Below are 8999 nucleotides of genomic sequence, written 5' to 3' on the forward strand. Positions count from 1 at the left end.
GTCCAGCATGCCCACGTCCAGCATCCCCACAGCTGGAGCATGGACCCCCTCGGGAAGCCCTGGGGCTAGGCCTGGGGCCCAGTCCAGCTCCACTAAGCCCCTGCAGGGTCCCAGCTCCCTGGGAGGGTCTGTGGGGCTCTGCCTGCTCGCAGGGCAGCTGCTCTGCAGAGCCCTCGGCCTTGTTGCACCTGTGTCTGCAGCAGCTTCGTGTGGTTGGGAGTGCGTTCCCTGCAGTGCCAGTGGCTGCAGGCACTGCTCCGACAGCTCTTCCTTTTCTCGCCAGGCTGGGGACAGGTCCTGGTCAGCCCTGGACACAGGGCTGCGTGTCCAAGCTGGCAGCTTGTGGGTGGGGGGCAGGCGAGCACTGCCGTGGGGGCTGCAGGGACAGGTCCTGCCTGGGGGCGGGCAGAAGCTGTGGCCCTGCCAGGCTCTGTGGGTGGCAGTGGAGGATGTGAAACTGGGTGAGCTGTGGTGTGACCCAGGGAGACCTTCCTGCTGCCACAGTGGTCAGGGCTTCCAGGGAAGGAGCTGCTGCACTCTCCAGAGCATCGCAGCTCAGTCCTGACCCGCACAACAGGGGGCTGGACCCCAGCCCCAGACTCATGTGTCCTCTGCAGAGGTGCCTGGTGTCCCAGTGCAGCCTGGTGCAGGTGGGAAGGGCTTCTGCACTGCCCGGGAGGTACCAGGGCATGCGGGAGCGATGCAGCGGTGGGGAGCAGCAGCCCCTCGTCCCGGTTTGCAAAGCACTTCCTGAGCATGTGAAAGTGCTGTGAGGTCTCTGGGGTGTGCGGATGTCGCTGGTGGGCTCAGGCAGAAAATAAAACTATTCCTGGGCTGGGGCAGGGCAGGGAGGCTGGAAGCAGGTTGGTGTCTGCTGCAGGTTGGGGCAGCTGCAACGCTGGTGCTTGTAGAGCTGCTCTTGTCCTCAAATGTGCTGTGAAAATTGCTGTTTGCAGGGAGCACCAGCAGCACTGGTTGCTTCATCCGCTCAATGGGGCACAGCAAAAGCAGAACTCTCTGGCAGGCAGGACCCCCTGGGGATGGGCAGGCCACCCTGGGGACCATGGCCAGTGACAGAGGGGACCAGCTGGTGGGTGACTGGGGACCCTGGCAGCACGTGGCAGCTCTTGAATGGCTCCAGTGGGCAGACAGTAAATGGGGCATTAACTGGGCTCCTCTTGCCTAGTGGGGCTGCAGTGACTCTGGGTGGGGATTAGTGTTGCTCAGTACAGAAACCTCCTGCCCTTGCTGGGCAGCTGCTCGGGGCCTGTGCCCATGGCACTGTGGCAGCCCCTGGCTGTGCCGCGCCATGCCACGCCACGCCACGCTGTGCCGTGCTGTGCTGCTGTGCTGCTCCTTGGTGTGACCACTTGGGTACCGCTCAGCCGTGGGAAGATCAGTCAACAAAACTCCTGTCTGACACATTTTTTCTCACAACTTCCTCCAAAAGCGGAACCAGCTCGGCTGTGTCCTGCAGATGACTGCGACGTCCATCTGGGGCCAGGGCCTCCCTGATGGGCACAAGAATGGGAGCTCAGCACAAACTGCCCTGGAGGCACTGAGTAGAGCTGACCTGGGCTGTGACACACACGTGTGACAGTGCTGGTCAGGGCGGTGGTGGCTGCCCCTGCAGTGCGGCTGCCTGGGCTGAGCGGTCCCACTGCAGCACCAGTGAGGCACACTGAGAGGGGACATGCCTGGGGCTGCGCAGGGAGTGGGGTCCCAGCCAGGTGAGCACAGGCTGGCACCGAGGGCTGGGTCATGGCTTTAGAGGGGCCTGTGTGGTGGATGCTCCATGCTGTGGCCTTTCACAGTCAAAAAGGCCAGGCTCGCAGTGGTCCCCCTCAGCAGGGCTCCATAGGGACCTGAGGATGCCTCTGGTCCCCCGCTCAGTCCCTGCAGCCTCTCAGGGCAGCTGGGGCACAGAGAGGGGCTGGGGAACAGGCAGGACCAGGCATGGCTGAAGGGGCTTTTCTGGGGGAAACGCTGTGGGGCTGGGGCTGAGCTCGGGCTCCATGGGGCTGGGGAACCATGGCTGGGACAAGAAGAAGTCCTGGGCTCCCACAGACACCAGGCCTGCTGGGGCCAGGCCTTGGCACAAGGCAGCTGGAGGGGTGACAGGGCTGGAGCTGCCCAGCTACAGCAGAGCCATGTGCTGGTATCAGCCATGGGCGCGGGGACTGGCAGGGAGGGGAGGAAGCGCAGGAAATCTCGCAATGGCTGTATGGTCAGCACTGGGTTTCCTGTTCCTCCCCAGGAGCTGGAGCTGCACCCGGTTCAGATTGCGCCGGCCCCGGCCCCGAGAGGACGCAAGAACCAACCGAACAGCAGTGACCTTGCGGCACACACAGGTCAGAGGGCCCGTGCCCCAGCTGACAGGGACCCCTTTGTGGGGCGGGGGGGACTCAGCCCAGGCCCTCTGCAGGGTCACAGGATGTGTCAGGGCACATCCTGCCCAGCACAGAGACATGTCCCAGCACCCTCCTGCTCCTGCTGCTCCCTTGCTGCAGGGCAGGGCACCCCGGGACTGCAACTGGGACCAGTCGGGCTCCCAATGGTCCTGGGTACTGGGACACATCCAGGCTTGGCACCTTACCCCAGGTCTCAGCGCCCTGTCCTCCTCCTGCTGACTCCCCACCCGTGTCCTGGCCCCCAAGAGCTCCTCTGTCCCAGTGTGCCCCTGTCGTGGGAACGGGGGTGATGGTGCTGACGGGCAGGATGGGGTGGGTGCCCCGGCCGGGGGGTTTGTGGCTGTGCTGCCCCCAGGAGCAGTCCCGCACACATGGCAGAGGAGACATTGCTGGTTCTGATCCACATTTCCTTTTTCCTGGCACCAGCTCCAGGGGCCCCAGCTGCTGCGGGGCTTGGGGTGTGCTCAGCCCTCCCGTCTGCTTTGAAAGCACCTTGCGAGGCAAATCGCATGGGGCAGGGAGGGCTCTGGCCCCACTGCTGCCCAGCCCAGCTTCCACGTCCTGGGGGGCCCATGGGACAGGAGGGGGTGACACACAGGTGAGCACAGTGCAGGGCGGCAGCCATGGCTGAGGCTCCCCCACTGCTCCGCAGCCTCCTCCCGCCAGGACGCGGGGCCATGGGCTTCGGGCCAGAGCTGTGGTGCCCGCAGGGGCACAGTGCGCTGCTGCGGCTGCAGGACAGTGAGCTGCGCCTCCTGGAGACCATGAAGAAGTGGATGTCGCAGCGTGCCAAGAGCGACCGGGAGTACGCAGGGATGCTGCACAACATGTTCTCCCAGCTGGAGAAGCAGGAGGGCCCTGGGCAGCTCCGCACCAGCGACCAGGGCAGCCAGATCTGGGAGGTAGGGATGCCCTGGTGTGGGAGCATGCCCCACAGAGCCGGCGTGCAGTCAGAGGATGTCAGTCCTCACACCGCCTGTGACACCGTGTCCCTGCAGTCCTGGTGGGTACTGGCGAGCCGGACTGAGACGCTAAGCCAGATCCTGCGGCGGCACGCAGAGGAGCTGGTGGCGGGGCCGCTGGCCAAACTGAGCCTGCTCATTCGCGACAAGCAGCAGCTCCGCAAGGCCTTTAGCGAGCGGTGGCAGCAGCTCAGCCAGGAGTACACCCGGGTACGTGGGGCCTGGCGGGGGCGGCGGGGGCCTGGCCTGGCCCTGCTCCCCTGACAGTGTCTCCTCCCCAGACCACGCAGCAGGAGGTGGAGAAGCTGAAGGCGCAGTACCGCAGCCTGGCGCGCGACAGCGCCCAGGCCAAGCGCAAGTACCAGGAGGCCAGCAAAGGTACCTGGCCCGTCCCCATCCCACTGTGTCCCCTCCAGGCTCTGCTGGCGGGTCAGGGATGGCTGGAGCACCCTCCGCCCTGTGCGACCTGTGGCACAGCCTGGACTGGGTGGGGGCTCTGGGGGTGGTGCAGGGAGAGGCCAGCCTGGCCCCAGGGAACTGGGCAAAACTCCCAGGGGTCACAGGGAGAGGTGTGTGGGGAGGTGTGTGACCGCCCAGGGCCCCTGCCTGCCCTGGGACCCCCTCCCAGCCCCGTTACCCCTTGGCCCCTGCCCCAGCCCCGCTGGGTACCGGGGGAATGTGCTGAAGCATCGGGACCAGCAGTGTGGCAGCAGGGGGTGTTTTCCACGGCCTCTCCCCCCAGACAAGGAGCGAGACAAGGCGAAGGAGAAGTATGTGCGCAGCCTCTGGAAGCTCTATGCCCTGCACAACCAGTACGTGCTGGCCGTGCGGGCGGCCGCGCTCCACCACCAGCACTACTACCAGCGGGCGCTGCCCAGCCTCCACCAGTCCCTTTACAGCCTGCAGCAGGAGATGGTCCTTGTCCTGTAAGAGCCCTGCCTGCCCCGCATCCCACTGCCTGCTGCTGCTGCCTGCCCCTTGTCCCGCTGCCTGTCCTGTGTCCCGCTGCCCGTCCCTGGGCACCCTGTGGCGCCTGGGAACCGGCGCTGCTCACTCCTCCTGCCAGAGCCCCACTGACGATGTGCACCCTTCCTGCCTCGTCACCTGCCCGTGTACCCCCTGCCCCTCGCACTGGGGCTGTCACAGTGATGCTCCGCAGCACCATGCGAGATGCAGGGACCGAACGCACAAGCCAGTGGGACACAGGGACAGGCCAGCCTGGGTGGCAGGGCTGGGGCAGGGGTGGTGGTGCTGTGTTGCAGGGCCCTCAGCTGGGGGGTACGGGAGCCCAGCAGCCCCCAGCAGCCACGTTCCCACAGGAAGGAGATCCTCCAGGAGTACTACAGCATCAGCAGCCTGGTGCAGGAGGACATGCTGGCTGTGCACCAGGAAATCACCAGCGCCATCCAGGCCATTGACCCGGCCACAGAGTACAGCGACTTCATACAGAGCCACAGGTATGGCCCCAGGCAGCGCAGCCCCTCTGCAGTCATGACCCTGCCAGCCTCGGGGCAGACAGGAGGCTGAGCCACGCTGGCTGCCTGCAGGTACGGCTCTGAGGTGCCGCCAGTCGTGTCCTTCGACAAGAGCTTGCTGGAGGAGACGGAGAGCCTGGCCCCAGGGGAGCTGCAGCTGAACGAGCTGACTGTCGAGAGCGTCCAGCACTGGTGAGCGGGGCCGGGCCATAGGCTGGGGCTGTCATGGCGGCAGCGCAGCTCAGTGCCATCTGGCACCTGCATCATTTGCAGCCTGACGTCGGTTGAGGAGGAGCTGGTGGCTGCCACAGAGGCTGTGGGCAGCAAGGAGCAGCGGGTGCAGGAGCTGCAGGCGGAGATCCGGGACCAGGAGCAGGGCTGCAGCCCCGGGGAGCGGTGAGGTGTGGTGGGCGGGGGCCGAGGGGCTGGGGTGGCAGGGCCTGACGTCCTGTCCCGTCCCCAGGGTGCACTTGCTGAGCAAGTGGCAGGGGCTGCAGGACGCACAACAGCAGCTCGAGGGCTGCCTGTGCACCCAGGCCAAGCTGCAGGCGCAGCGGGAGCTGCTGACAGAGAAGCTGGTGCTGCTGGACAGCGGGGAGCCCCTGCCCGCCCTGCCGCTGCAGGAGGACCGGCACTCAGTCTGCTCTGCGGTGAGTCCTCCCTGCCACACTGGGACCTGCAGGGACGAGGTGTGCTGGGCTGGGGAAACTGCAGGGATGGGGTGTGCTGGGCTGGGGTCTCCCCCTGCAAGGCACAGCTCTCACACCTCTCCAGGAGCAGGAGCGGAGTGGGGCCTCTGCACTGGAGACCCTCAAGAATCACATCTCAGGCATCTTCAGCCCCAAGTACTCGGTGAGTCCCTGAGCACCTCTGGCCACTCTGTCCTCCTACTGGGTGCCTTGCTGAGCCTCCCAGCCCCCCAGCACTGCCTACCCTCTCCTCCCCACCTTATAGCCCCCTCCCCTCAGTGCTCCAGCCCTTCCAGCCTCTGCTGCTCCTGCCCTGGGTGCAGCTTCCAGCCACCGCTGCTGCCCTGGCACGGCCTGGGGACACGACTGGGCTCACCCCTGTCTCCACCCAGCTGCCGCCTCCGGTGCCCCTGATCCCAGAGGTGCAGAAGCCGCTGTGCCAGCAGGTCTGGTACCACGGGGCCATCCCGCGTGCGGAGGTGCAGGAGCTGCTGAGCTGCAGCGGGGACTTCCTGGTGCGGGAGAGCCAGGGCAAACAGGAGTATGTGCTCAGCGTGCTGTGGGACGGGCAGCCCCGGCACTTCATCATCCAGGCTGCCGACGTGAGTGACTGCAGCCAGGGTCCCTGCCCGGGCACGGCCCCTGGCTCTGCAGCCACAGGGTGACCGGTGTGAGTGCACGGGACGTGTGCATACAATATGGGTTCTGTGTGCCTGTTCTTGTATGGGCCGAGCATGGAGCGTGGTGTGAGCCCTGCTTTGTGTGTGTGAGTGCTCACTTGTGCGTGCTTGCCATGCCCAGTGTGCAGGCATGTGCTGTGCCATGTGTGTGCACACCCGTGCACCCCAGCCCATGTGTGGGGCAGGAAACCCCTCACCTCCCCTCCCCACAGAATATGTACCGGCTGGAGGGGGATGGCTTCCCCACCATCCCGCTACTGGTCGAGCACCTCCTGCAGAGCCAGCAGCCCATCACGCGCAAGAGCGGGATCGTCCTGGCCAGGGCTGTGCCCAAGGTGACATGGGCAGCGGGGAGGCAGACAAGGCCCCTGCACATGGGGCAGCCCTGGGGGGCCTGGACACTGGGGGCCCCCCTCCAGGGCTACCTGAGGGGAAGCTGCAGGGGCAGGGGATGTGGGCCTGCAGTGGGCTGGGGGATGGCTCACGACCTTCGGTATCTGCAGGACAAATGGGTGCTCAACCACGAGGATGTGCTGCTGGGGGAGCGCATTGGCCGGGTGAGTCGGGGTGCTCCAGTCCCTGCCTGTGGGGGTCTGTGGGAGGACAGGGCTGTTCCAGGGGTCTGCGGGAGACAGGGCTGTCCCAGGGGATCATAGGAGGGCGGGATGCCCCTGGCCACACCATGGCAAGCTGTGCTGGTGCAGCCACGTCTCTCGGCAGGGTAACTTTGGGGAGGTGTTCAGCGGTCGCCTGCGTGCTGACAACACCCCTGTGGCTGTGAAATCCTGCCGGGAAACCCTCCCACCTGAACTCAAGGCCAAGTTTCTGCAAGAAGCCAGGTTTGTGCAGTCATCACACTGATCCCAGTCTGTCTGTCTGTCCTCAGGACTTGGGGCTGTTCAAATGCCCTAGTACTGCAGCATCATTGTGCTGAGGGTCTTGTCCCTGGGCCAGCCAGGCACAGCGTCCTGGGGACAGCGCAGAGGTGGCATGTGGCCCTAAGCACCCACGGTGCCCTTCCTTGTCCCCACAGGATTCTCAAGCAGTACAACCACCCCAACATTGTCCGTCTCATTGGCGTCTGCACCCAGAAGCAGCCCATTTACATCGTTATGGAGCTGGTGCAGGGTGAGTGTCCCCATCCTGTGGCAGCCGGTGGGTGTGTGCAGCTCGCTGCGGTGTACCAGGGCAGCCGCCCGCCAGCTCCGCCATCCCGGGTGCAGGGGGGGACTTCCTGAGCTTCCTGCGCAGTGAGGGGCCCCATCTGCGCGTGAAGGAGCTGATCAAGATGACAGAGAATGCTGCTGCTGGCATGGAGTACCTGGAGAGCAAGCACTGCATCCACAGGTGGGTTCTGGCAATGCGGGCATGTGCCGAGCAGGGCAGGTGAACCCCAGAGCCCTTGCTGCCCCTGTCCCGTGTCAGGTGGGGGGCCTGTGGATGGCCACATGTGCAGCTGACTGCTCTGGGCCATCCCAGGGACCTGGCCGCTCGCAACTGCCTGGTGGCGGAGAAGAATGCCCTGAAGATCAGTGACTTCGGGATGTCACGGGAGGAGGAGGATGGCATCTATGCCTCCACGGGCGGGATGAGGCAGATCCCCGTCAAGTGGACCGCGCCTGAAGCACTCAATTACGGTAAGGGATGGAGCTGGACGTGGCCTGGCAGCCCCACGGCACAGCTGGGAGTCAGGAGTCCAGGGCTCACCGTGCTGCTCGCCAGCACCTGGTCCTGGGAAGGGAAGCAGAGGGGGCTCCCCAGCCAGGGTAGTGGTGCCACGGGTGTCCCCAGCTGCCAGCAGCTGTCCCACTCCATGTCCCCAGGCCGATACAGCTCAGAGAGCGATGTCTGGAGCTTCGGGATCCTGCTGTGGGAAGCCTTCAGCCTAGGTGCTGTCCCCTACGCCACCCTCAGCAACCAGCAGACACGAGAGGCAGTGGAGCAGGGTGAGCACGCAGCCGGGGTCCGGCTCTTGAGAGCCCAGCACTGCAGCTGTGCTGTGGGGCCATGCCTGTGGGATGGGCAGGACAGGGTTGTGGGGATGAGGGGCTGGTGGTGCTGGCTGCCATGTCACCATCCCTGCTTTCCAGGTGTGCGGCTGGACCCCCCCGAGCAGTGCCCCGAGGAGGTGTACCGGCTGATGCAGCGCTGCTGGGAGTACGACCCCCGCAAGCGGCCCAGTTTCAGCACCCTCCACCAGGACCTCATTGCCATCCGCAAGCGGCACCGGTGAGGGGACCGCCAGGCCCAGGACGTCCTGCCAGCCCCGCTCAGGACCGCACCGTGTGCCGCGGGTCCGTGCCCCGGCAGTACCTGCGGGGAAGAGGGTGCTGGGGGTGGTCGGACGCGGCCGAGCCCCCCCAGCCCAGGGCAGGGGCTCCCGCACGCGCTGGGACGTGGCACCCACAGCCCTGCCGGGCGTGATCCTGTGTAATAAACCAGCGAGCTCCACAGCAGCTGCGTCTGGGGTGCAGGCGGTGCAGACTCCAAGGGCCGGCGGGGCCACGCGCCTGCGCTGCACTGGGACGGGGGCACCGGAACGGCACTGGCACCACGACCCAGCCCGGGGCTGCGGGGGCATGGCGAGACCTGTCCCCAGGGCTACTGGGGGGACGTCTGGGTGTGTGCCCAGGGCTATGGAGGGCTGACCGGGTCTGTCCCCGGGGCTGTGCGGGGCGGCGGCGCTGCTCCCGAGCGCTCCGGCCGGGTCGGTCCCGCCCCCGCGGTCGCCGCGCTGCGCTGCCCGGCGGGGCCGGGGCCTGGGCCGGGCCCGGGGCCGGGC

General features: G+C 66.3%; 1 protein-coding gene across 5 annotated transcripts; it reads left to right on the top strand.

The window, feature by feature from the left end:
* Window positions 1-2224: 2224 nt before the first annotated feature.
* On the top strand, window positions 2225-8673 carry FES (FES proto-oncogene, tyrosine kinase). Of its 5 annotated transcripts, XM_065847361.2 has the most exons (20): window positions 2225-2341; window positions 2465-2470; window positions 3149-3313; window positions 3410-3583; window positions 3655-3751; window positions 4116-4299; window positions 4693-4830; window positions 4921-5040; window positions 5122-5244; window positions 5312-5498; window positions 5623-5700; window positions 5930-6139; window positions 6430-6552; window positions 6721-6774; window positions 6938-7056; window positions 7251-7345; window positions 7441-7564; window positions 7697-7854; window positions 8041-8163; window positions 8308-8673. In XM_065847361.2, the coding sequence occupies exons 1-20, from the start codon at window positions 2225-2227 to the stop codon at window positions 8448-8450; spliced, it is 2538 nt and encodes an 845-aa protein (XP_065703433.1). In that variant the 3' UTR covers window positions 8451-8673. The 5 variants fall into 5 exon arrangements, with proteins under 5 accessions (XP_065703433.1, XP_065703430.1, XP_065703431.1 ...); XM_065847358.2 differs by lacking the exon at window positions 2465-2470 and having other exon boundaries at window positions 2273-2351; window positions 3064-3313; XM_065847359.2 differs by lacking the exon at window positions 2465-2470 and having other exon boundaries at window positions 2273-2351; window positions 3064-3313; window positions 5984-6139.
* Window positions 8674-8999: the final 326 nt, after the last annotated feature.

This window comes from Patagioenas fasciata, chromosome 12 (genome assembly GCF_037038585.1).
Source record: "Patagioenas fasciata isolate bPatFas1 chromosome 12, bPatFas1.hap1, whole genome shotgun sequence".
Lineage (NCBI taxonomy): Eukaryota > Metazoa > Chordata > Aves > Columbiformes > Columbidae > Patagioenas > Patagioenas fasciata.

Bases quoted from the DNA above. Each gene is read 5' to 3' on its own strand.
- FES (XM_065847361.2), top strand. From the start codon at position 2,225: ATGGTCAGCACTGGGTTTCCTGTTCCTCCCCAGGAGCTGGAGCTGCAC. The intron at 3,314-3,409 runs GTAGGGATGCCC...GTGTCCCTGCAG, and splicing joins AGGGCAGCCAGATCTGGGAG to TCCTGGTGGGTACTGGCGAG. The intron at 3,584-3,654 runs GTACGTGGGGCC...TCTCCTCCCCAG, and splicing joins TCAGCCAGGAGTACACCCGG to ACCACGCAGCAGGAGGTGGA.